Below are 27,399 nucleotides of genomic sequence, written 5' to 3' on the forward strand. Positions count from 1 at the left end.
CAAAGGGCAGCTTGGCCAAAGCCTTCAAAGGATGACCCGGCCGTCAAGTCTCTGGGACTCGCCCCAGCAAATACCCGTGGGTCCACCCACAGCTCACGGCAGTGTCTGTGGGTGGCAAGTGGACACAGGGACGCCACCCCAGTGTCCGGTCAGAGGGGACTGGATGGACCCCAGTGGACACTGAGAAGCACATGACAGAACCAGTCACCAGGGGTCTGCAGGACCAGATGTTACGTGGCAAATGAACTATGTTTATGAACACAGACCACTAAGTTGCATCAAGAAAAAGAAGCAAAACAAAATCATGAAGACAGATAGGATGGTGGGGGCCAGGGGCTGGAGGGGACAGGGAGGGGGAGGGGGAGTTAGTGTTTAATGGGAACAGGGTTTCAGTTTAGGAAGATGAAAATGGATGATGGAGATGCATGGTGGAGATGGCTGCACAACAACGTGAATGTGTTTTAATACCTCTGGAACCTGGACACTTGAAAATGGTTGATGGTAAATTTTACGTTAGGTGTATTTTAACACAATTAACTAAAAGACAGGACTTCCCTGGTGGCGCAGTAGTTAAGAATCCGCCTGCCAACGCAGGGGACACAGGTTCGATCCCTGATCCGGGAAGATCCCACGTGCCGTGGAGCAACTAAGCCCGTGCGCCACAACTACTGAGCCTGCGCACCACAACTACTGAGCCCTCGCGCCACAACTACTGAGCCCATGCACCTAGAGCCCGTGCTCTGCAACAAGAGAAGCCACCGCAATGAGAAGCCCGCACACTGCAATGAAGAGCAGCCCCCGCTCACCACAACTAGAGAAAGCCCACGTGAAGCAATGAAGACCCAATGCAGCCAAAAATAAATTAAAAAAAAAAAAAGACACCTAAAAGACAATTTCTTAAAAATATACAGTTTGGGAAGATAAAACAGTTCTGGAGCTGGATGGTGGTGATGGTTGCACAATATGAATATACTTAATACCACTGAAATGTACACTCAGAAAGGGTTATTAACATGGTAGAATTGTTGCTATGTACACTTGACCACAATTTAAGAAACTGATAGGATTGAAAGGAAAAAAAATCAGAATATAACTATCCATGAAGCAGAAAAAGACGAGGCGGATCTAAAACATCAACTCTTAATGATAACCCTGGTGGTGTTTCTGTAACTTATCTTTTTAAACATTGAATTGGGGTTGATTTTGTATAAAGAAGGAAACGGAATGTGGAGCTCCTGGTGGGAGGTGGTCAGCCATCTGGCTGCTTTCTCCCAGCCCGGCGTCTCTCAGCTCTGAAGCCAGGCCACTTGAGGGCGGGCAGTCCTGAGGGTCTGGACTGGGGGAGCCTCCTCTCTCCATCGGGGGCACTGAGACAAGTAAGAGGGCTCTGGGGATGCTGGGGGCAGCCGTGGGCAGGCGGCCTCTCCATCCTGGGCTCTCCTGCCCCAGCCCCTGCGCCGACCACTCTCCATCCTGGGCTCTCCTGCCCCAGCCCCTGCGCCGACCACTCTCCATCCTGGGCTCTCCTGCCCCAGCCCCTGCGCCGACCACTCTCCATCCTGGGCTCTCCTGCCCCAGCCCCTGCGCCGACCACTCTCCATCCTGGGCTCTCCTGCCCCAGCCCCTGCGCCGACCACCAGGCCCACTGACTTCGGCTCTGCAGGGACCAAGTCCGGTTGCTGGACCCTTCGAGGGGGCTCCAGCCCAGGGCGGCTCACCACCTCCACTGCTGACCCCCACCCAGAGCCACCAGCAGCACTCGCCTGGGGCTCCGCAAGCTCTGCCCGTGTGTCCCCCAGATGGGTCTGCTTAGAACCCTCCAGAGTCTCCTCTGCGCTCGGAACAAAGCCTCTGCCAACCTCAGGACCTTGTCTCATCCCATCCACTGCTGCGGGAGGGCTGGGCCCCTGACCCCCATCTGACCGGCTCCTCCAAGAGGCCTGGGGTGTGGGCAGGTCAGGACAGGCCTCTCAGAGGAGGGGACATATAAGCAGAGCCCAGAAGGACCCAAAGGAGCCGGCGAGGTCTGGGGCAGAGTGTCCAGGCAGCGAGCACGTACTCTTACCGTGGACATATTTCCATTTGGGAATATTTCTGATGTTGGCGGGGCATTCGCTGGGTCAGATGAACGGGCTATGATTTACCCGGGCTCCAGGCCCCCCGCCCGCCACGGCTGAGAGCGTAAGCCCCCAGGCTCTGGGCGCTCCGTGTGCTGCTGGGACGGAAGGGAGACGTACCGCTGGGCGTGGCGAACTGGATGAGGACGCTGTTGCAGCCCAGGGTGATGATGAAGGACTGCTTGCCCACACGGCTGCACTCCGTCTCCCGGGACACCGAGCACTTGAACACACAGACGTCTTCATCTGCGAGAGGAGGGAGGCGGGCGTGAGCCGCCAGGTCCCGGGGCCACCTCCCCCCCCCCACCCCCCGCTCACGGCACCCCAGATTCTTCCAGGGTGCCACAACACCCGCCCCACGAGCGCTGCCATGTGCTCTGCCTGCCCAGCCTACGCTGAGGACGAGGCGCTGGCTGATCAGTGTCCCCAGCGGGGATACAGGATGCAGTCTGTCCAGCAGGAGAGGACAGTTGTCCACCGGGCAACCAGGGCTGAGGTGGGGGGACAGGGAGTTGCCAGGCACTGGGGGGCCCAGGGGGGCACCTGTGCCAGGACGTTCCCTCACGGAGCACCTGCTGGTGCCAGACCCCCTGTCGCTCCTGGGCACTGAGGTGGGAAGACACAGGGGAGAGAAGGGCAAGTCTGGCAGGCTCAGGGGGTCACGGGAACCCAGTGGGCAGCCCAGGCCCAGCTGAGGGAGTCGGGCCTTCAGCCACCAGCCCCTCCGTGTCACATGGGGGCGTCGTCGGCCTTCAGAGCTGAGCAGGGGTGGGCGGGGGTCAAGAAAGAAATGCCAGTGGTGCCTCTGCTTCCTCCCGCTGAGCCCCTTCCTTCTTGCACGTATTTTGAGTGTGGCCACAGGAGCCTGACGGCCCGTGTTAATGCCCCGTCTACTCCACTTAGTGTGTCACCAGGGCAGGTCTGAGCCCTCAGTTTTCTCATCTGTCAAGCGGGACTAACGGTGGGGCAGGGGTCGGGCCCAACACATGCATACAGGAAGCACTGCATCCCCACGCCCACCACTACTACTGTTACTAGTCATTCACTCAACAAGCATGGGGCACCCCACCTCAGCCGAACCGTGAGACACGGCATCACCAGGAGACAAACCGACCCGATGCTGTAGCCCGGATGTGGGGCAGCGGGACAGACACGCTGGTCCCATCACGAGGGGACAACAGACAGTGCCAGATCACAGGGCCGTCTGCAAGACAACTTCCCTGGTTGCCTCAAAACGGTCAAAGTCAGGAAAGGCAAAAATTGCTGGGAAGTATTCCAGAGTGAAGGAGACTAAAGAGACGTGACCGTCAAACGCCAGGTGTGGTCCTGGACTGCAGCCTAATGAACACCGTTCAACAGCTACAAAGGACACGTGGGGAAATGTGTGGACTGCAGGAGCCACAACTTTAAATGATCTAGATGTGACAGGAGCATTATTCTGCAGAAGAATGTTCTTATCATTGAAAGATACATATGGAAGGAAAGTGAATTCTTGTGATGTCTGCAACTTGCTTTCAAGTGGTTCACCAAATCAACAACAAAGACAAAATATATTTATAGAGAGAAGCATGAGTACAAATGTGCAAAGTGTTCCCAATCACCCTCATAACAGCCAAAACAATCTTGAAAAAAAAAACAAAGCTGGAAGACTCACACTCCCCGATTTCAAAACCCACTACGAAGGTATGGTAATCAAAACAGAATAGTACTGGCAAATGGAGAGACACATACATCAACAGAATTAGAGTCCAGAATAAACCCTATGTTTATAGTCAATTGATTTTTTTGTTTGTTTGTTTTTTATTTTTTGGCCATGCCTCACAGCACGTGGGATCTTCGTTCCCCGACCAGGGATCGAACCCATGCCCCCTGCCTTGGAAGCACAGATTCTTAACCACTGGACCGCCAGGGAAGTCCCGTATAGTCCATTGATTTTTAACAAGGGTCCTGAGAACATTCAAGGGGCAGAAAATAGTCTCTTCAACAAATGGTGCTGGGACAACTGGGTCTCCCTGTACAAGAGAATGAAGCTGGACTCCTACCCTCACACCATATATAAAACCTGACTCAAATTAATCAATGACCTAAACATAAGAGTGAAAGCTATAAAACTCCTAGGAGAAAACAGAGGGGTAAATCTCTGAGACCTTGGATTTGTCAATGGACTCCTAGATATGACACCAAAAGCAAGAGTATCAAAAGAAAAACTACATAAACCGGACTTCATCAAAATTATAAACTTTTTGGGGAATTCCCTGGCGGTCCAGTGGTTAGGACTCGGTATTTTCACTGCCAGGGGCCCAGGTTCGCTCCCTGGTTGGGGAACTAAGATCCCACGAGCCATGTGGCACGGCCAAAAAAAAAAAAAAATTTTTAAATAAACTTTTTGCATCAAAGGACAGTATCAAAAAAGCGAAACGACAACCTACAGAATGGAAGAAGATATTTACAAATCATATACCTGATAAGGACCTATTGTCCAGAATATATAAAGAACTCTTAACAACAAAAATATAACCCAATTCAAAAACGGGCAAAGGACTTGAAGAGATGTTTCTCCAAAGGTATACAAATGACCAGCATGTGAAAAGGTGCACGTCATCATTAGTCATTAGGGACCTGAAACTCAAACCCACAATTACATACCACTGCACACCCAGCAGGATGGCCGTAATTTTAAACAAAAAAGGGGGAAATAACAAGTGCTGGCGAGAAATTGAATCCCTCAGACCCCGCTGGTGGGAACTTAAAATGGTACAGCCGCACAGAATTACCATTTGACTCAGCGATCCCACTTGTAGGTATATACCCCAAAGAATTGAAAGCTGGTATTCAAATGAATACTTGATGCAAATATTCAAAGTGTTACTATTCAAAACAGCCAAAAAGTAGAAACAACTCAGATGTCCATCAACTGATGACTGGATAAACAAAATGTGGTCCATCCATACAATGGAATATTACTCAGCCATAAAAAGAAATGAAGTCCCAACTCACTGATGAGCCTCAGAAACATTATGCTGAGTGACAGAAGCCAGACATAAAAGGTCACAGGTATATGATCCCATTTATAGGGAACATCCAGAACCAGTAAATTTGTAGATACTGAAAACAAAATTCGTGGTTGCCACGGGCTGAGGGTGGGAGAATGGGGAATGACTGCTTAAATGGAAACAAGGTTTTCTCTTTGGATGATGAAAATATTTTGGAAATAGAGGTGATGGTTACCTGATACTGTGAGTGCACTAAATGCCACTCAATTGTTTTATGCTATGTGAATTTTATCTCAATAGAAAAAGAAAAATGTTCCCAATGGGTGAATCTGGATATGAAGGGCCTACGGGTGTCCGCTGGGCCCCTCGCTCTCCCCTTTTTTAGTCTGAGCCCTAAGCCTGGGCCACAGCCTGGGTTTCTGCCAGACGACCTCCCACCTCTGGAGCCAGGTGCCACCTCCTGGAGGGAGGGGGGAGCAGGGCACAGGCAGCCTCCTGACCGCAGGCAGGAGGGAAGAGCGGATTGGGAGGCCAGCCCCAGGCTCACAGCCACGCCGCACTCACAGGGGACCCAAGACAAGGTGCTCCCAAGTCCAGCTATAAATGGGTCTCAGGAAGGGACCCGAAACCTTGACGTGGTACCCATGCCCACTCCTGGGGCAGAAAATAAAGCCGATCTGTCAGCTACTCCTGTGTGGCAGCGAGCAGACCAGGGAGGGCCTGTTTACAAAGTAGCCTGGCAACCCGACCAGCTGCCCTAGGCCGTGCCTGCAACCTGGCGCCAGGCAGGCGACCACAAGGACCTGTGGCTAAGGGAAGCTTGGCCGCATCCAGAGGCTCGGGCCAGGGAAGCCAGGGCTAAGGGCAACCTGAGCTGTCCCATCACAGGTGGGACCACCAAAGCCCATGGTGCCAGCACTTTGTATAAGTCACACCAGTCCCTGGCACACAGGGGATGCTAGGTAAATATCTGACACACCAAAAAAAATTTTTCAAAAAGCCGGACCAGGCTCCTACCTCTTTTAAAGCCGCAGGAGAAGTCCAAACTCTCGGACTGGCAGTCAAGGACCTCCGCTCCCCAGCCCCTTCCCCTGGCCACACTCAGCGCCCCAGCCCCCAGTGGGCAGGGCTCTGCACCTTTGGGCGATCGCCGTTCCCCTCTCCCCCCCCACTGGGAGGGGCCCCCAGGACAGTGGGCAGAGGTGGTGGCGCTGGGCCTATCCCAGCCAGGTGGTGCAGCCTGCCTCCTGGGCCCCAGGGGAGGGGTTCCTGGGAGAGGGCTTCTCTCCCCTGGTCACACCAGGCGGCACATTCGGGGGCTGTTGCGTGCACACAGCCCGGAGAGGTGGGGACAGGAAGCGGGAGAGGGGCTGGCAGACTGCCGCGTCGCTCTAACTGGGGGCGACCACAAAGGGGGCCGCAGGCCCGGAGGCTGTGCTGGGTTCCCCCCGCAGCCAGGTCGGGCAGAGCCAGTGTCCCTCTTCCCTGCAGTGATGGGACGGGAGGGCTGAGCGGTGAACAGGCTCCGCAGAGGCTCACCCAAGACGGGCTCTGAACGGGAAACGAACTCGGCCCAAGGAGTATTAGTCATGCCGCAGCCATCACAAACGTGTCCACCCTGCTCCTGGACCCGGCCTGCCGCCCCGGGCTGGCCTCCCAGCCACCACACTGCAAAGTCTGTCCCGCCCAGGCTCTGGAGCCAGGGGACGAGGGGTCGGAATCGCCAGGGACAAATCCACAGGAAATGCAGAGCTCGGGGTGCAGCGGGGGGAGCTAGGAAAACCACCCCATCTGTCTTGCTCCCTGGGGAGCAAGGCCCCTGAATATCCAAGTCACAAACACCGAGCTTCCACAGGCAGCGTGGCCCAGCACCCACCCACTCACACCCTGCTGAGACCGGGATGGGGCTGGGAGGTCAGACTCTGAGTAATAACTTCCCAGGTGCCAGGCTCTGTTCCTGCGCTATCCACGGACCCCTCACAGCACCGCTGTGTCTACTGCTACCACCCCTACTGGCTCCGATGAGAAAAGGGGGCTCAGACAGGTTAGGTATCTCGCTCACGGTCACAGAGCGAGGGGCTGAGCCAACTGGCTCCAGGTCTGTGCTCCTAGCCAGTGTGTGCACCACCTCTCTGGGCTTCTATCTGTAAAAGACCAGAAAATAGATACTTTCAGCTTTTCAGGCCATTTAATCTCTGCTACTGTGACTCAACTCCACCACAGAAAATATGTAAAGGAACATGGCTATGTGCCAATAAAACTTTATTACAAACCCGGCAGTGGCGTGAGAGGAGACACCCTCCCCATCCCAGAGAGGGTGAGGAGAGCCGGGTGGCCAAAGTGACAAGTATCCCCAGGTGAAGGGCACTGAGGCCAGGGGCACAGGGGCGCTGTGGGAGGCTAGAGATGGCACCTGACCAGCCAGGGAAAGAGACTGGGAACAAATGCTCCAGCGAGAGGAAACAGCATGTGGGAAAGCAGAGAGAAAGGGGGTGGTAATACGGTGATTTATAATACATATGTATTTGGCCCCTGTTCCTGGCACAGAGCTCCTAAAACTCTTGGAGTTTCCCAAGTGATAAGAGCGATAAAGGTGTCTTTTATGATTCATGTGAAGCCCACCCCTTCAGCCACCCCAGGATATAGGACTTACAAAGCCATGTGGGGACCAACCAAGTAATTAGAGGGTTGGAACCTTCAGTCCCCCCTCCTCAGCCTCCAAAAAACCCCAAAAGGACAGGGTTCAGGAGAGCTTCCGGGTTGGTGAGCACGTGGAGGTGCTGGGAGGTTGGCACCCCCGAAAAGGGCACGGAAGCCCTGCACTGCTTCCCACACACCTCACCCTATTCAGCTCTTCCATCTGGCTGTTCCTGAGTTGCATCTTTTTATATTAACCAGTCATCTAGTAAGCAAACTGTTTTCCTGAGTTCTGCTGGAGCAAATTAATCGAATCTGAGGAAGAGGTCCTAGGAACCTCTGATTTATAGCAGGTTGATCAGAAGCACAGATGACCCAACCTGAACTTGCGACTGGCGTCTGAAGTGGGGTGTGTACAGTCTTGTAGGACTGAGCCCTCAACCTATGGGACCTGACACTACCTCCAGGTAGACAGTTTCAGAATAGAGTTGAATTGCCAGACAGCCGGCTGGTGTTGGAGAATTGCTTGATGTGTGGGGACACCCGCCCAACACCTGGTGATCAGAAGTGTTCAGTGTGAGTACTGAGAGCAGGGGACACACACAGGAGCAGTGTTTTTCCTTGCAGGGGCCCAGCAGGGAGAATGCGGGCGACTGGGACTTCCTGGCTGCAGCCCAGAGAGGTTGCAGAGGCTCCAAGGCAAGACGGGCGATTTGTAGGAAGGCTGTGGAGGAGGTGAGAGAGGCCCCGGGGGACCTGTGGCTCAGAAGTCTGGCTCCCCCAGAGCCACGGGCAGTACCCAGAGGGACCCCGTGCTGAGAGAGGGCCAGGGCTGGAGGGCAGCTGCCGTCCCGGCAGGAGACGACGGAGGCTGGGAAGCAGGCGGCTCTCGGGGACAGGCTGCCTGCCCCTACCCAGCACAGCGCCACCCGATGTCCCTCCCTGTCGGTTCCCTGGACAGCACCATGGGACCCAGGGCAGCAGAATCTGGCAGACACTGAGGCACAGGGGCTCCCCGGTCCCAGGCCTGAAGGCAACACCCTGCTCCCCACCCTCACTCCTGGGCCCAAACCAGGGCCCGGCACCCAGGAGGGGCTCAAAAGAGTCGGCGGCCTCAGGGAGGGGTAGGCATCCTCTCTCAGGGACACTGACCAGACGACCCGGGGGACGCGCTGGGCCTCCAGTCATGTCCCAGTCACAGCATCCGACGCGGCTGATTTGCTGTGGTCTCTCCCCTGCTTGCACCCCTCAGTGGTTCCCCAGAGCCTTCTGGAACAAGTCCAAACTCCTTATGGGGCTCGCGAGCCCCTGCTAACACGGACGACCTCGACACAGCCCCTCCATCGCCCCGCCGAGCCACGCTGACCTCACCGCCCTCCAGACCACGGGCAGAAGGGCTTCTCTCCAGCCTCCGCGGCTCCACAGACCCTCCCTGGCACCCTGCCTCTCTTCCCCTGCACCCCTGTCACCTCCTCCAGGTGGAGGGGGACCAGGAAGGTTCTCCAGCACTTCCTGGACGAGCCCTGATCGTAGGCTGACTCCTTATTGAACCCAGGGCTCCGCACGTGGCTGGCCCAGCGCCCAGCCCGGCACCTGGGGATGCTGACCTGCACGCCCCACCCCCCACCCCCAAGGGCCTGGGGTCAGGGAGACTGGGCCCCTTCCCTACATGCAGGAGGCAGCCAGAATGGGGGTCCACTTGCCCAGGCCGAGGCCGTGTGTGGCCTGGGGAAGGTCACTTAACTACTGGAAGATGCTGGGCACTGGGCAGCCCCATGGTAACCTCTGCCCTCTTTCCCCTTCCCCTTTGCTCTGGAACAAGCAGGGGGTCCTTGAGCCCTTCAGGCTGGACAGACCTGTGTCAGAGGGACCCAGTGGAATGGAGATAACTGCCTGGAGTCAAGCTCTCTCCTCCCGTAGAACCTTCCATCCTCGCGGGAGATGCGAGAAGCTCTTTGCCTCTTGGAGAACAGAGAGGTGGCGGGCCAGACGGGAGAGTGGCCACCAGCTCAGGGGGAAAAGAAAAGCGACCGACACAGAAAAGGGCCACATTTCAAGTCTTTGCCTTTCTAGCAGAAAAACTATCACAGCCACAAGCAAGGAATAATTAAAGCTATTTACCTTGGCAGACTTGGGGGTGGGGGGACGCCTGTCCATATGTGAGGTCTTTTATTAAGTCACCTCCTACTGCCAAATAAAACACAGGCTGTTCACCTTCCAGAGGAAAATATTCCACAGGAGAGAGGAGAGTTGGGTGAAGAGGAGGACGAGGCATGGAGAAATGGGGGTGCTCTCCTCGGCCCACCCTCTGCTCGGGGCCATCGGCTCGCTGGGTGGCTCGGCCTGCAGCCCGCTCGGTGCCAAGCACGGGCATGAGGGCACCGCGGTGAACAAGGCAGCCAGGGCCTGCCTTCCCGCGCTCCCGGGCACCACAGGGAGGCAGGCGACACCAGTGGGGAGGCCGGGTAAGAGGGGCTGGAGGGACTCGGGGGTCTGATACACACGATGCCCTGTGCAATACAGATTACAGGCTGCCTAGGTGGCGACATCCAAGCCGAGCCAGGCCCCGGGGGATGCAGGGCTCGCCTTCCTCAAAGGGCCTCCCGTCTTCCAGAGGCACCAGGCCCCACTGCCCCGCTTCCGCAGCAGGGAAGGCCAAGAGGGCCGTGGTCAAAATGATGGGCATCCAGGGAGACATGGGTTCAGGGCCAACCGTGCCGCCCTCCAGATGTGACTGTGGGCCTCAGTTTCCTCATCAGTCCAAAGGTGATCGCGGCACAGCCTGCAGGTGAGAGGACACAGCCCACTTGGGAGGGCCCCACCACCTGCCTTCACCCCGAACCTCAGGAGCCCCATCTGTGCAATGGGGATAAGGTGAGGATAAAACCCTCCCTGCCGTGAGGATTCCATGAGATAAGGGAGGCGTTAGTAAGTGTCCTATGCACTTCATAATCAGGAGCAGCCATGGTTACGGTCTCGGAAGAGAATCCCACCCCGGGGAATCCTAGCCCGGCTTGGCCTCCCTCTCTGGCTGTAACCTAAGCCGGCTGCTCCAGTGCTGTCCTCGCAGACGCTCCGAGCAGCTGCTGCCACACTGCCCAGCCCTTGGGTATTTGAGGACCATGAGGTCACCCTGGGCTCCTCTGGCCTGGCCCTGTCCCGGGTCAATCCCAACCTCTCCCCCAAGCACCCAGAGCCCCCGGCGCACTGGGCCAGCCCCCACCTGGGCATCTCTGTCAAAGACTTCTGACCCAGAAGTCCCCTTGCGGGGCCTTATCCTACAGTTCTACTTCTAAATGTCTGCAAAGATACACCTAGATACAGCACTGCCCAAAGCAGCAGAAAACCTAAAGAGCCACTGAATGAGTGAAAGAAGGTACAGCCCATGGAAGGACATAGATTTCTGTCTGTAGACGCTGACATGTTAAGATGACCAGGCCGCACTGTTAGGGGCAGACGGTGTGAAATACACACACGCCGCAGGTGCAAAAATGAGCAGGGGGAGCCGGGGAGGGGGAGGGGCCAGGCGCACTGCCTGCCTGGGGCTCGTCTAGAAAGAAGCACCACGAAATGACTGCAGGGGCTGCCTCTGGAAGGGAGGCACCTCCCTCTCCCATGGTTTAAACCTGCAGAACCTTGAGCCCAGTGGGCTCCTGGGGAGATGTGGGCACGCAAGCCCGTGTGTGCCTGAAACACGGCGCGGGAAGGGCGCACCAGAAGACGAGCGGCGGCGCGGGGGGCAGGCCAGGATCAGGCAGGACGAAGAGACGGACTTTTCATGCTACACCCTCCTGAGCGGTTTGAATTTCTACCACATTCCTGACAAAAGGCAATTGTGACAGCGGGGGAGGCCTGGCGCCCACTCAAGTCGCCTGGGCCCTCTCCGAAGTGAGCAGGTCAGGCCCTGCTGGTGGGGGGAGGGTAGTGGGAACGGCTCTGATCTCTCCTCTGCAGCCTCAGGTCCTGTGACCCAAGTGACCACTAGGGCTGGAGGATGGAGGACACCGGCTTCTCAGCCGGTGACCGTCTTGCCTGGCACAGGCCCGCACCCAACCCACCCCCCCTTAGTGGCTGTGATGGAGGAGAAGCAGCAGGCGGGGCCAGGCTGGGGTGCCCGGGGCCACTAGAGACTTGGGTTTCCTGAAGCCCAGGGTAGTTCCTCTCCCCCTGCCAGGGAGGCCACACTGCACCTGCAGATCCCAGAACTCCAGCTTTGGAGTCCGTTAGACCCAGCTTTGAATCTGGGCTCTGCCACCTGGGGCCCCACCCACCACCTTTCAGGTCTAGAAAAACAAAACAATAATGCATCGCTCAGCACCGTCATGAGGACCAACACACCCTGTGCCCAGCCCAAGACGCACAGGCACATAGCAGGGGTTCTGAGCACAAAACATCCACCTCGGGGCCCCTTATCCCCATGGCACTCTGACCAGACGCAAAGATTGGAGAGAAGGAATCCCAGAGAGAATTCTGGACACAGGGCCACACTGGGCCCAGACCAGGCATCTGGCCACTGGACCAGCCCGACTGGGCACCCAGCCAGGCTTGGTGCAGGCCACTCAGACCCAGAGCAGCCATCTGGCCGAGGCCGAGAGGCACCAGCTTCCTACCGTGATTGGAGAAGTTTTGATTCTAGATTTCAAAGGTGCCAGATTGGGTCTTTAGGCCACGTCAAAGTGGCCTCTTGTGAAGGCTGACCCCCGGTGTTGGCTGAACAGGAGGTTACCTCCCTGGGAGGAGACAAGATAGGGGGCCCTTTGCTCTATGGGCAACGTTTTCTCTCTTAAGGTGGCAGTGACTGCTCTGGGTGTTTGCTGTATTATTCTTCATTCTTTGAAAATATTTCACAATATAATAGTCACCCACCTCTGCTGGCCCGCCCCTTGTCACCTCTCCTCCCCTTCCAGTGGGGCTGACCACAGGCTGGAGAAGAGGCCCCGCACTGCAGACACCCAAACCTCCTAAGTCAGCTCTGACTTCAGGGGGTCAGGGGCCCGGGAGGGGGTGTCAGCAGGGATTCCTCTCAAAGGGCTGGTCCATGGGGGCTGGGGGGCGATATCTGCCTTTAGGGGTTGGAGGCTCTGGTCCTGCAGGCCTGGTCTGGAGGGGACCAAAGATGAGTCTAACTGTGGGGTGTGCGGAAGGGCAACCCCAAGAGAAGAAGGACCAAAGAAAGGGCTTGGCTTTTCTGAAAAGAATACTAGGGGCTCTGACTTGGGCGGGAGCCATTACATGCAAATGTCTGCCCCCTCCATGCTAATCAGCCTGCAGCCCTGGGCTTTGTGAGCTACAAAAGGAACAGCAGATGTGCGCCTGTTCCTTGGCCCCTGAAAGCACGGGGGCTTAGCGGATAACTGGGGGTGGGGGTGGGGGGCGGGGGGTGGAGGCAACAAAACCAGCAGCCCAGCCCCTCACTCCATGCGCTGGGCTGCCGGCCTCCTCTGCCGGGCCTTTCTTCTCCGGCCATGACTTTGAAGCTGTTGATATACGTGGTACCAGGCAAACACCTAACGCAGTGCAGTAGCTCAGCTAATGCTCCCACCCACCTTCCTGGGCACACTTAGCTCACTTTCAAGAGGGGAAACCAAGGCACAGAGAACTGACATGCTGGGAGCGGCTCAGCCTGGGGACTCAGCAGCTCATGAAAGAGAGCCGAACCCCATCCCAGCCTCTGGGAGGAGAGTTGGCCCTGGGGGGCTGTGGGGACCACGCTCAGGGCCCTGGGAAGGACATGGGCCCTGGGCCCGGGCAGAGCCAGGCCTGGCTGGTTGACCATGGCTGGCAGGCACCATCCCCCTGAGCCTGACGGAGCCTGCCTCCTAGGGCTGGGAGGGATCACTGAGGGCGGCCACCACCTGTGCCAGCAGGAGTTGGGCTGGCAGTGCTCCGTGAGGACGGAGGCGGGCGGGCGAGCTCTGTCAAGGGCAGCAGCAGGACCCCCTCAGAGCGGCTGGTACGCTCCACACTCTGGCTCCCGCAGCCGCCAGGGACGCTGCGCCAGCATAGGCAGCTGAGCCAGTCGGTGTCTGGGGAACTCAAACGTGTCCCTCCAGCTGAGGGGCCTCAACCCTCAGATCAGGGTGGCTCCAGGGAGGCCAAACCGGAAGAGGCCGGAGGACGGGGCAGAGGCAGCCTCGGCGGCGGAGTGATGGAGGAAACCAGCTCAGGGGGCTGAGGCCCACTTGCAGTCCCGGTGGAGGGCCCATCGACAAAGAAAAAGGTGAAACAGGATGTCCTGGGGCCTCACGGCTGCCGGAAGGGCCTCCGCCAGGCCCCTGGGGCTCCGGGAGCCCCTCCGGCCCCGCCTCCGGCCTCAGAGAACAGGATGTTTGAGGTAGGAGGGCCCCTTCCCACCCACCCGTGGCTGCCTCACCAGATGTTGACTCCAGATGTGGCCCAGGCGAGAGGGGACAGAGGCTGCCTGACACCATGACGGAATCGGCAACGAGGCAGGAATGAGGAAAGACTGGCTTCGGGCTCCAGAAGAATCCACCGGGGCCACTGCCCCGACACAGGACAGAGACCACAAGGGCCAGGTGCAACCTCTCCTTTACGGCATTGACTCCTCACCTGCGCCCGAGGGGTGGCAGGGCTGAGTCGAGATGTCAGGGCCAAAGCTGGGTTGGCATGCGACTGCCGCCCACCACCGAGTGCCTCAGTTTCCTCCCTTACGAAACGGGGATGAGCTGTGGCTCCGGGGGCTCCCCAAGGGGCTGTTCTGACGGCGAGGCAAGTCAATGAACGTAAAGTGCCTGGCACGGCGCCCGCCCGCCACATGTTTGGGCTCAGCCCACGTCAGCCACGGTAGGGCCTCAAAGCGGTAATAGGCAGGGCACGGGGGTGGCGTGGCGGTGGAAGGGAGTCATGTGGCCCGTCAGCATCCCCCACCCAGGGCTCATCCATCACTAGGGACGCCAACCTCTGGTCACACAGAGGGCTCAGACCAGAGCCAGGCTGTGCGGAGGGGGCCTCCGGGACATACAACAGAAGTCTGGGAGCCCCAGCCTGCCTTTGCTTTCCCCTCCAGCTCAGGGAAGAATGTGGCAAGCTCCTGGAATGTCCCTCTTGGGTCTGCAGGACACCCCCCAGTCTGCCTTTGATTGTATTTACTCACGTGCCCCCTGTGGGGGGATTAAAAGAGCATCCCTTATTCATTAGAGCACTGATCTGCCAGGGTCCCTGCGGCCGACCCCGCCAGAATCTCACCAGTTCCTGTACTGTCAGGCAGGTTTCTACACACGAAACCGTTAAACGAGTAACACATCCAGCCAAAAGGAACCCCAGCCACGGGAACACAATTCGCAGGGGAACAAATCCGCCAAACAATCTTAAAAGAAAACAGCTCAGACCCGCTTACCGAAGCTGTGGGTGATGAATCAATTAAAAGAGACAGACAAAAAGAGGGAAGCAAAGGGGTTCTCCTCTCACTACGCAAGGAATGGGGGTTGGTAGGAGACGGAGCACACCCCCCGGCCCCCCCACCCTGCCCCACCAGTCTGGACCTGTTTTCAAGTATGCGCTGCCTGCCGTCAGGGGACAGACCCACCTGACCAAACAAAACCCACCCAGAGGCTGGGGGACAAGTTCTAGGTCTGGCTTTGGGTGGCGGTTACATGCATGCACACACTGTCAAGTGCACCTAAGGCCCAGGCGTCTGTGTGTGTAGATTAAACAACAATTAAAGTAAGTGATCTAAAGAATAACCACCAGAGGAGACGCATGAGGGCCACAGAGCCTCCATATCCAACTCCTGCAGGCCTGGCTGAAGCCTGGTCTCAACTTCCTTCACAGAACTGGTTTTCAGAGAACAAAAGGGGTGGGTGTGGGAGAAGTCAGGGACTCAGGGTTCTTAAACCAAAAGTCGGAGCTGTGTAGCGTAACGAGCGTCAGGGCAAGTGCCATGGTTTCTCCGGGCAGATGTGAAGGGTGCCAACAGCCCCGCCCCACACTGTTCCTGGGACCCCGAATCCTGAAGTTTCCCAAGCAAGTCCCGGAAGTGAGAAAACAGGAGGGTGAACGCACAAAGTGAGTCATTCGGGACCTGGAGGGGCTTGGGCAGGATCTCCAAGGCCACCTCCTTGTGCCCTTCCCAGCTCCTCCTGTACCTGTCTGGGGGTTTCACGATCACCTCTTCCAGACCGCACAGCAGGTTTAGGAGACCAATGATATCTTACACCATGTCATTCACCTGCTGTGTGTGCGGGGCTAATACCAGCCCCCAAGACCACTCTCCATGCCCCAGGAAGAAACGAGCGAGAACTAGGGTCACTTGGCCAGGGTCACAAGGTCAAGTCAGATAAGGCTCCACGGCCTATGCTAACCATGACCTCCAGCTGCTTCTGACTCTGGAGAGGACTGCTGCAGACCAGGAGGGAGAAGGGCGGGCATTCCAACCCAGGAATGCAAAGCAGGGCTGTCCCTTGGCCTAGCCGAGAGAGACAGGGACCCAGGAGAGCAGGACTGACCCAGAGATACAGCAGACCCCAGCTAAGCCACTGCCCCCTGCCCCCGGGACTTGCCTCCTTCCCACCTCAACTCTCTCCAGCTGGTGGCCTCCTGACTCATTCTCTTCAGACTGGCTCCTGGGCCACTTCCCCCCCACAACAGCGAGAGGGGTTCTTCCTCCGCCTTTTCTCTGCTCCCCGAAACTAGGAGTGTGCCTACAGTCCGGGCACAGGTGATCACCTGCCACCAGCCAAGGCCCTCAGTGGAACCTCCCCACCGACAAGGAAGCTGAGATCTGGGAGGCTGAGTCATTCGCCCAGGATCACCCTGCCAGGAAAGGACAGGGGACAGAACTGTGCTTGAGCCCAGACACAATCACAGGTGTCGCTTCCCTCCCCAACACTCTGGGAAAAAACGCCAAGCCCCTTGCTGGGGCCCAGCCCTCCCCCTACTCGCCCTGCTCCAGCTACACTGGCCCCTGGCTGTCCTTGGCCATGCAGGCCCACAAGCTCACTCCCCAGCAGCTCTTCCCGCCTGCTGAGTAGCAGACACTATTTTAAGCACTTTACTTCTATTAGCTCACAACTCATAACAACCCTCCAAGGTAGATGCTACCAAGACTCCCGTTTTACAGCCGAGGAAACTGAGGCACAGAGCAGTCACGCCGATGGTGAGGCGCTGCCTCACCTGCGCTTCTCCTGGTGGCGTTAATGCCCCATTCTGAGCAGGGACCATCTGTGACCAACTCCTTCCTCCCCCTCACTTTGAGCAGCCCCTCCCCCAGCACTCTCAAGCCTCAGTACGTTTTACCTCCTTCAAGGCGCTGACCACTAGCGGGTGACTGCTGACTTAATGCCTATCACACACACCCCCCCCAAGACCCACAAGTGTGGGCCCACGTGCTTAACCCCAGCTCCTAAAACAGTATCTGGCACACAGTGGATGCTCAGTAAAGTTTTGCTGTTTAAAGTTAGACAAATGGTAACGACCACAACGCGACAGCAAGTCCACTCAGAATACGTTTCTGGTTGAAAGGATGAAGGTTCAGGTCTCCCCATTTTCGGAGAACTGCTGGTGGGCCCTGCTGTCCTGGGTCGCTCTCCCGCTCTCCACCCAGCCTTCAGCCTTCCCCAGACCTGCCATCCGCCTGGGTTCCCTCCCCCACCCCAGCCCTCGGATGGGGCTGCCCCTCCTGAAATCCCGGGACCTGCCCTTGGCATTCCTGCCTTTCAAAGTCACTCCCCCTGTCTGAGGACGGGACACACACACACACACACACACACCCCGCTCCTCCCACTGACCATCCCTTACAAGCCAGGGGCATCCACTTTACTCCCCAATCTGCTGCTGTCCTCAGGGGCCGTCAGCCTTTCTCGGGTCACAGATCCCTCTGAGGAGGATCGAAAGCAAGGGAGCCTCTCCCCCGAAAAATGCACAGAGAACCAACCGCAGCGTCACAGCCACAGTTTACCAGAAGCACACAGACCTAACAGGCATTTTAGAAGTGCTGCCTCCGGAGAGGCTCCTCTGAGGTCCCAGCCATGGACTCTTGTTCCTCTACCCTTATGCAAGTGGCATATAATTTCAAGGGATCATGGGACACCCCCCTCCCAGGGGCCATCCAAGGACTTCGGGTTCAGAGTCTCAGCTCTGAGCTGCCTGAAGCCCCTCCCAGCCTCCACTCTCCATGGGAGCAGCCAAGTCTGGCCCAGGTCTGGCCCTCCAACCCCCCCTTCTCCCCAGCTGGGATGGGTATTTCTCCAGACGTCCTGGCAAACTCACCACCTCCTCAGGTGCCTCCTCAGGCTCCCCAGGAAAGGAGCCTCGCCTGCCGCCAAGAGTTCTCTTGCCTCCCCCATTCTGCTAGATATGACCTGGTCCCAGAAGGCACCACAGAATCACCTGAGTTCACACCATACTCCTCCTTCTGCCAAAAGGCCCTGCACGCCCACCTCATGCAGGCCCCCACACCTAATGCCTGCGCTTGCTGCCAGGTGCTGCTCACGGTGCCGGCCACTTTCCACCTGTGATCTCACGCATGGGCCCAAACAACCCCAACGGGGGTACCGCGCCAGGCCCTTAGTCCCTGCCTGAAACACGTGCGGCCCAGTGTGTTTCAGATTACAAACTCTTCAGATCTGAAAAAAGCTAACAAGGTTCAGATAACGTGGATTATCCCCAGCAAACTATAGGAAACGTCCAGAACCGAGCACAGTCTTGCAGCCAAAAGCGGGAACAGTCATTCTAAACTGGATACCCAGAGATTACAGAAATCCCCACGTGGCAGCTCAGGGGGGAATTGTGCCCCAGTTTGGGTCAGGTTAGAGCTTGCTGTCAAATGAGTAAGAAGTTAGGTTTTCATACCTTTTAGATTTCCAAATTGCCGGTGAGGGCCTGTGGGCTACACAGGTGCAGGGAGAGGTGAGGAAGGGGAGGGGCTTGGGAGGTGGGCAGTGGACGGGGCTCGGGACTGGAAGCCAGGTCAACTTGGACTGGGGTAACAGCCCCCAGCTCCACAGGGCTCAAACTCAGCGGCCTAGAGAAAGGGATGGGGGACGAAGAACGGTGTGGGCTAAGGGTAAGAAACATTTTCCCACCCCTGATTGGAAACCTGGGTTCAGAGAAATGCCTCTCTACTTTAAGTAACAAACCACTGCACAGATCCCACATCCCGCAGAGCAACTAAACCCGTGCACCGCAACTACTGAGCCTGCGCTCTAGAGCCCGTGAGCCACAACTACTGAGCCCATGTGCCACAACTACTGAGCCTGCATGCCTTGAGCCCGTGCTCCACAACAAGAGAAGCCACTGCAGTGAGAAGTCCGCGCACCGCAACGAAGAGTAGCCCCCGCTCACTGCAACTAGAGAAAGCCTGCGCACAGCAACAAAGACCCAATGCAGCCAAAAATAAAATTAAAAAAAGAAAAGAAAGAAAAGAAACAAACCGCTGCAAGTGAGAGGGCAAATGGCTCCTGGTGCGAGGCCTGTGCTGGGCAGCGGCGAGCAGGGAAGGGACTCTAGCCATGTGGGGTACCTGCCCCTTCTGAAGGCAGCACTGCCATCCAACTCAGCCTCGGGGTGTGAAGGCCCAGGGTTGCCAGCCTTTCTGCTTTTTCAGAAGTACAAAGCCAGATTTTGATGTGAAATCCCCCGATTTTTAAAATACTGGGAGTCTCCTTTTAACCACATAGTGGAGCTAGCCCTGCAGGCAGGTCACTCACGACCCCTGGCCATGGGTCATGGCCTCTGCCATCTGCCCTTTGCCTTTGCCCTGGGCAGAATTCACCCTTTGTTCCATAACACGATTCCTGGCCTCTGACACGCTTCAGGGGCAGACTAAGGTGAAACTATTCGGTTACATTTCTGTTGCATTCTCTCGCCTGGAAGCTTCTGCAGGCTTCTCTCTCCTTGCTCCCGTCTACAGCGTAACCTGCTGCCAGAGTATTCTTCAGAAATACCATTCTTATCATGTTAGGCCCCCGTGAAAAATGGCAGGCCACTCCTGACCACATAAAGGAAAAGGCCCTGTCACTCGGGAAAGTGACCTGGGCCCAACCTTGTTACCCATCCTTTAGTTCCTCCAAGGGACCCTTTTGCTCCACACCAGGCTGCTGTCCCCACCCCCCACTTGAGCATGTTTCCATAATCCAGGAGTATCCTTCCCAACACTGGTGGCTACATCCACATCCTACCTACTGTGGCCAAGGTGACTGTCTCCCAATGTCTGTTCCCCCTTTCTCCCACTGAAAGAGAAACCCTGAAATTAGCTGAGTACAGCGCTGCTCAGACTAAAGACTACATTTCCCAGGCTCCCTTGCAGCTAGTGATGGCCATGTGACTGCATTCTAGCCAATGGGATGCAAGCAGAAGCACCCAGGGCCAACTTCTGGGAACCTTCCCTAACAGACACCTGGCAATGCTCTTGGCATCCTTTGTCCCTTCCTTTATCCTGCTGTCTGACAACCAGGGTGTAATAGCTGGGCTCCAGCCACCATGTTGATCCATGATGACAAGACCCGAACCCGGGATGTGGGAGAGGGGTTAGCTGGAAGGACCTGGGTCCAAGGACTTCCTGGAGCACAGCTTCCACACCAGCCCTGGTCTGCCAACCTCCAAGGCTTCAGGACGAGAGCACAAGAAATGAATTGCCATCTTGTTTAAGCCACTGCCACTCTGGGTCTCTGTTATGCACAGGTAAACTGAATCCTGACCACCCTTTTCCACTGAACCACTCTGCAGTGAGCAGAGGGTCCAACAGCTGTGAACTCCAAAGCCAGCTCTTCTGCCTGCCAGCCATGTTATTTGGTCAAGCCCTTTCACCCCTGCTTTTCCAGCAATAAAATGGGAGTGGTGTGCCGACCTCCCAGAACTGTTCTAAGGACCAGTGGTAACACACAGCAAGGGCCACACCTATCAGGCTAACTGACCCACATGATCCAGAAAGTGTACTCTATCTGGCCTGAGCAATCAGGACACTTCACAATCAAAACAAACAGACCTACACAAAGAAGGGCTTTTCAGTTTCTCTTAAGCTGTGGAAGATCTGCCAACCCTGGCTGGGGCTGAGTCCCCAAGTCCCGGCTCCTCCTGCCTGTTTCATTCATTTATCCCAGGGGTCTGCAAGCTTTTTCTGTCAAGGGCCAGTAAGGAAACATCTTAGGTTTTGCAGGACTCTGTGGTCTTGGTTGAATATTCTTCCTTGGGTTGTTCTTTTCTTTTTGTAGAGAGTGTTCAACACTTCAAAAATGTACAAACCGGGACTTCCCTGGTGGCTCAGTGGTTAAGAATCTGCCTGCCAATGCAGGGGACACAGGTTCGAGCCCTGGTCCGGGAAGATCCCACATGCCATGGAGCAACTAAGCCTGTGCGCCACAACTACTGAGCCTGTGCTCCAGAGCTCGCAAGCCACAGCTACTGAGCCCATGCTCCACAACTACTGAAGCCCACGTGCCTAGAGCCCGTGCTCTGCAACAAGAGAAGCCACCGCAACGAGAAGCCGGCGCACCGCAACGAAGAGTAGCCCCCGCTCGCCGCAATTAGAGAAAGCCGGGCACAGCAACGAAGACCCAACACAGCCAAAAATTAATTAATTACTTAGTTTTTTTAAAAATGTACAAACCGCCCTTAGCTGTCACCGGTTAAAAAACTGGCCACAGGCCCGATCTGGTCCACAGGCCATAGCTTGCCCACAGGCCCTGCTTTATACTATTATCCTTTCCCCAGCTGCCCCCAAAGTCAAGCATTTGAGTCTGTCAACACTGGTTTAAGCAGGGCCTGGCACACAGTAAGTGCTCAATAAATGACAGCAGCCAGTAGCAACTAGCAGGCACCACTGAAACGTGAATGCCTTTTGGTGTAACTGGCTGGGTCTTCCCCCCAGCTTGACACTGAATGTCCTCAAGGCTGGGTGGAGGACAAACTCTTCCAAACCCTCTCACTACCACCCCCCTGCCACAGCTGCCAGGGGTGTGGGCTACCAGGAGGGTGACTGAAGGAAGTCACAGGGTCCTGATTCCGGGACAGCAGGCCATGCTTCACCTTGCTTTTACAGAGGGTTTTTCTCTGGGGTTTCCACCCCTGGCAGGTCCCTCATGAACTGAAATTTAGCCCCCGTCAGAGCCAGCCCTGCCATACATCCCTTCCTAGCTGATGCAGCAGGGACAGGCCAGAGGACCAAGAGAGAAAAGCAGCACAGTCAGCTCCAGAGAGGCCGCCACGGGGCTGAGGAACTGAGAGTCTGTTCTGCTCGCCGCCCCACCGCCCCATGATGGGCTTCCCGAGGAGCTGCCTCCCTGCAAGGGGATGGCAGCCCAAGTCCAAGGACTCCAGAGGCCGTGCCAAAGCTTCCTCAAGGCCCGGGAAGCTGGCAACTCTGCCCAAGGAAAACGGCCCAGTTTTGGTAGTTGCCATTTAGCCAATCCCAGGGACACGGGCCAGGGTGACATCAAGTGGCAAGAAGGGGTGGGGAGGGAATTCCCTGGTGGTCCAGTGGTTAGGACTCTGCACTTCCACTGCCGGGGGCCTGGGTTCGATCCATGGTCAGGGAACTAAGATCCTGCAAGCCACGAGGCCAAAAAAAAAAAGAAGGGGTGGGGAGGGTCACCGTTCACTGCAGGGTGACTGGGACAGGACCTTCCTCAGCTGTCCTCTTTCCCATAGGGGGAGGGCAGACGTCAAGGAAAGGGGCTGGATGTCCTGCTGCCCACACCCATCTCCCAGCCCTGCCGCCTGAGACAGAGGTGGCAGCCCAGGGGCCCCCCTCCCATCTGCTGGGGGTGCAAGGCAGGTGGGCAGCCCCGCAGCATAAGGGACTCCCTCCTAGAAAAGCCAGCTCTTCACCATTCCACGTCAGTAGCATCACCGCTGATACCATCTATAGACAGGTCTACCCTTCACCGCCGCACACCCTGCTCCACAACCCCGTGCTGCACTTCCCCGCATTCCGGGGCCCCCGGTGGCACTATTCCCATCGCAGGTGAGGAAGCGGAGGGCGCGTGCGTACAGGTGTCGCTACAGGGCTGCTACAGGTGACATGGCTAGTTCAAGGCTGCGTAGCTGGTGACTCACCCAGCCACACTCCACGTTCAGGACCCTCAGCTCCCAGATGTGAGACACTGGGAGATTCGAGCGGATGTCTCGGGCGACCGCCCACCCGCCCCCACCCCAGCTCCACCCACAGAGGCGAATGCCCGGGATCTGGAATCACCAGCGGCTCGCAGGACCTCGCCTCACGAGGGACAGGTGAGCAGAACAGGGCTCCTGAAGCCTTCTCACCTGGCCAAAGCATTCGGGTCCCAGAAGGGTCCAGGATGGGAAATGCTGAGGCCAGGGACGGAAGTTCATCCCAAGAGAAAGCCTAAAGCTCCCAGCAGCAGCGTGGTTCACCCCTAAGTCCCCCCAGTGGCCGGACCACCTCTGCCTTTTTCCAGGGGACCGTCAGCCAGCCCTCCACACCCAGCAGGCCGGGCCTGATCTCTGATCCAGGACTTTGCACTCCCCCAGCAGACTTCAGAGCAGTTCTTCCCCGGATGCCCGCGCTCCCCAGGCCGAACTGGCTCAGGAACCAGGGCTGCCCCACCCTGAGCAGTAACCCGACCAACTCTGAGGCCATCACCAGGCCTTTACCGGGGCAGGTGCTGCCTCCAAAGAAGAAGTGTTCGTTCATAGAGCAAACACGCTGTGCCACAGTCCTGTCATCACCTCCATTCTACCGCCGAGGAAACTGAGGCACAGAGACCCACAACTACCCTCAGGGCACCAGTCTAGCCCACGTAGTGGATGCCCCCCAAAATATGTCCAAGCCCTAACCCCCGGAACATGTGGATATGACTTTACTTGGAAAAAGGGTCTTTACAGACATAATTAAGGATCTAAGATAATCCTGGATTTAGGGTGGGCCCTAAATCCAGCGACAGGTGACCTTACAGGAAAAGGCACAGAGACACAGGGGAGCAGCCATGTGAAGACAGAGGCAGAGACTGGATTTCTGTGGCCTCCAGCCAACCAGCGCCTGGAGTCACTGGAAGCTGGAAGAGGCAAGAAAGGATCCTCCTCTAGAGCCTGTGGAGCAAGTGTGGCCCAGCCGACACCTTGATTTTGGACTTCTGCCCGTGAACTATGAGAGAATACATTCCTGTTGGTTTAAGCCACCAAGTTTGTTACGGCAGCCCTGGAAAACTAATACAACCAGCTTTGGCCAACTCCAGAACCCATACTTTTACACTAATACCTCACACTAATGTTACTTGAGCCTAAAGAGGAAAAAAATTATTTCAGACCCCTGAGACTTTATCATCAGGAGTCTGAAATAATTTCAGACTGAGGCTCTCAATTTGAGAAACATGGACTTTCTCCTCTTGACGAACGCTTCAGTTATGAATGACCTCTAAAAAGGGAAGTGTTCCCTTTGTAACTAGTAACAATTCCGAGTAGATCCACAAAACAAAAACACAAAAGTAAAAACTCTCCTGGAGAAACATGTAAAGAGAGGAAACTACGTGTAGAGTATATGAGAACGCTCTGTATTATCTTCCTAGTAATTCTATCAATCTAAAACTGTTCTAAAATCAAAAGTTTATTTACCAAAGATAAACGACCTCTCCTGGAACTCCTTTGAGGATCAGCCCTGGAACCCTAGTTTGAGAAACACTGCCCTTCTTTGTTCTGTATCCCATTAATGCATGTTGAATGAATGGCCATGCTTGTGATCTGGGGGATCCTGCTGAGCTTAAGTGTCTGTCCTGAGCTCCGATGCCCACCGGGGATACCCTTCTTTCTCCTCATCTGATCCAAGAAGACCCAGCTCTGCCCCAGCAAAAAGAGGTGCGACGCTGGGGACAGACGCACAACTCCTTTATTTTGGGTTTTCCAAGTTGAGGTGTGGGGAGAATCCTGTGTGGGAACCAACTGCTCCACACACTTCCCTTCAGAAAGCCCCCGTTCCCGAAGTGGCAAAAAACTCACACAGGCCAAAGCCAGGAGAGGCCCCCTCAGTGACTCCACAGAGCATCAGTGCAAGAAACCCGGAGAGACCAAGCTGAGTGTAACAGAATAACAAAATGTGAAGGAGGGGGTCCTTCCCTGGTGGCGCAGTGGTTAAGAATCTGCCCGCCAATGCGAGGGACACGGGTTCGATCCCTGGTCTGGGAAGATCCCACATGCGGAGGAGCAACTAAGCCCGTGCACTACAACTACTGAGCATGCGCTCTAGAGCCGGCGAGCCACAACTGCCGAGCCCGCGTGCCACAGCTACTGAAGCCCGCGCGCCTAGAGCCCAGTGCTCTGCAACAAGAGAAGCCACCGCAATGAGAAGCCCGCGCACCGCAATGAAGAGTAGCCGCCGCTCGCCACAACTAGAGAAACCCCATGCGTAGCAATGAAGACCCAACACAGCCAACAATTAATTAATTAATTAATTTTAAAAAAATGTGAAGGAGGAATCGTGACCGGAGAGAACTGATAAGAAAGAGTAACAAGAGAAAGAAAAAGGATGAACTACAAAGACGCGAGGTCCTTGGCAAACACATTTGTGATTTTTTTTTTGTCCACCTTAATGTCAGTTTTGAAACTAGCTTCACAAAATGTAAGCAGCTTCTCACATCCCCCAAAAGGAAGATCGGAGGACCGTGGCGAGGGAGGAGTCCGTGTTACCTCTTACTTCGGAGCTGGGCATCCAGATAGGGGCCCTCCCCGTCCACGTTTCCAAGAGACGCACACCCAGCAGCTCGCACCACCCTCGCAGGACCCCTCTCCCCTGATCTAGAAGTTTCCCACTCGGGAGTCCAGAACGCCAAGCTCTCCAGATGAGTGGCACAGGGTGCTCCAGGCCCCCCCAGACTGGGCACCACTTTCCAACCGTCCTTGGCAGTCCAGAGGGTCCCCTGAGATGGCCAGAGGCTGCCCACACCCCTCCCTCCTCCCCGCTAGAGCGGCCACACCCGCCCACAGACTCCCACCTCTCCCACGCCCAGGCCCCCTCCCCTCCCACCCAGCGCCCCCACCCCCGGCTTCCTCCAAATTCTTACTTTGCACTATCGGCCCCCCACTTCCTGCCCACCCCCTCCCAATCTCAGGGCCCTCACTACTCCCCCATTTCCCGCTTCCCTCTGTACTCGGGGCACCTCACCTCTGGCCACCACTCACGCCCTCTTTTCTCTTTCTGCCCCTTTGACACCGTTCCTCCACACCCCTCACTCGGGGGCCCCCCACACCCAGCTCCCTCGGCCCGGCCCCACGGAGCCCACACCAGGCCCCTAAGGATCAGGGCCCCTCACCCTCGGGACCCCGGGCCCCTCACCGCGGCCGCGTCCCGTCCGCCCCGGGCCCCCCGCCCGTCCGGCCTCGTGCGCAGCCCCCGCGCGCAGCCCGGCCCTCGGCCCGGCCCTGGGGCCCCGCACTCACGGCTGTAGAGGGCGATGCCCGCCGCGTCCGGGCCGGCGCGCACCTCGAGGCGCAGCGCCTGCTGCTCCGCGTGCCGCTGGATCTCGCCGTTCGCGTCGCCGATGGTGAGGAGGCGGGCGCCGGGGAACACGGACACGGCCCCGCAGGGCCCCGTGACACCCGGGCCGGCCGCCCCCGCGCCGCCCACGCCCGGCCCCGCCGCCGCCGCCGCCGCCGTTCCTGCCATCTTAGATCCGGCTCCAGGCCCCACCGCCGCCGCCGCCGCCGCCGCGCCCGGGCCCAGGCCGCCGCCGCTGCCACCGCCGCCGCCGCCGCCGCAGCACAGGCCGAGGCCGAGGCCGAGCCGGGTAGCGCCGCCTGATGGCCACGCGCCGCCTCGCCGCCACCGCCGTTGCGCTCCAACCCCGTGACGCAGCGCCCCCTGCCGGCGGCCCTGGGCTCTGGGAGGAAGCACGCTGGGGGGCGGGGCCGGGCCGGCCCCGCCTCGCCCCGCCCCGCCCCGCGCAAGCGGTCGCAGCTTTGTGAGGTGACTCCTTGGCCCAGGAACAGCGAGGGCGGGAGCATACGTCAGTAGTGGTGCTCGGCCGCGCGGACACGCCCCTAGGTCTGGGCCCCGCCCCCAGCCCGGCGCGGCCCGAATGGCCGCGCTTTGTAAGGCGCTGCGGCTGCCCAGCCCGGAGCGCGCGTCAAAGGGCGGTGCTCGGCTGTGCGGACACACGCCGGAGCCCCGCCCCGCGCAAGCAGCCGTGCTGTGTGAGGTGGCTCCCCAGCCAGGGGAACGGCGGCGGCTGGCCTAACGCCCGACGGGCTCCGACACGCCCCTGAGGCTGGGCTCCGCCCCTGGTCCCGCCCGGCTTTGTACGGCGGCTCGCTGAGGGGCGGGGCCCAGCTGCGAAGAGGCCCCGCCCCTATACCGGTCCTGCTCCCCACCACTGGTCTCGCTTTGTGAGGCTCTGGGTTCTTGGGGAGGGCCGGAGTGAGGGGCGGGGACAGGACGTAGGGACACGCCCCAGCCTGTGGCTCCACCCCCAGCGCGCCCGGTGGAAAAGCAGTTTGAGCATGGACTTGGCCTCTGCACACCACCTGTGCCCCCTCTCCGAGCACTCAACCTCTCCTTCTCTCTTCCCCATCATCTCCAGCCGCTTCCCCCAGTGCCCTCCTCCTCCATCCTTGGCCCTTCGCTGTCTTCGCCCCCACAAAAAAATTCTTGGACCTCTATTTTAGCCCCTTCCCCCCCACCCCAACTCACTCTCCCTTCCCGCAATGATGGCTGATCAGTGAATCCAGCAGATCAGGGTCTAGTGCCC

At 57.5% G+C, this 27,399-nt stretch overlaps 1 protein-coding gene across 4 annotated transcripts in view; it reads right to left on the bottom strand.

Moving 5' to 3' along the window:
* CARM1 (coactivator associated arginine methyltransferase 1) overlaps positions 1–26,429 on the bottom strand; it is a 40,326-nt gene extending 13,897 nt beyond the window's left edge. Inside the window, exons 1-2 of one of the 4 annotated variants that reach the window (XM_082380222.1) lie at positions 26,093–26,429; positions 2,238–2,363 (exon numbers count right to left, since the gene is read on the bottom strand). In XM_082380222.1, coding sequence (XP_082236348.1) covers positions 2,238–2,363; positions 26,093–26,318 — 352 coding nt within the window. In that variant the 5' untranslated portion in view covers positions 26,319–26,429. The remainder of the gene's footprint in view (positions 1–2,237; positions 2,364–26,092) is intronic. The other 3 variants (XM_082380220.1, XM_082380221.1, XM_082380223.1) reach the window with 3 other exon arrangements.
* Between the last annotated feature and the right edge of the window lie 970 nt (positions 26,430–27,399).

The sequence above is a fragment of the Balaenoptera borealis genome, assembly GCF_965194805.1.
Source record: "Balaenoptera borealis genome assembly, chromosome: 2".
Taxonomy (NCBI): Eukaryota; Metazoa; Chordata; class Mammalia; order Artiodactyla; family Balaenopteridae; genus Balaenoptera; species Balaenoptera borealis.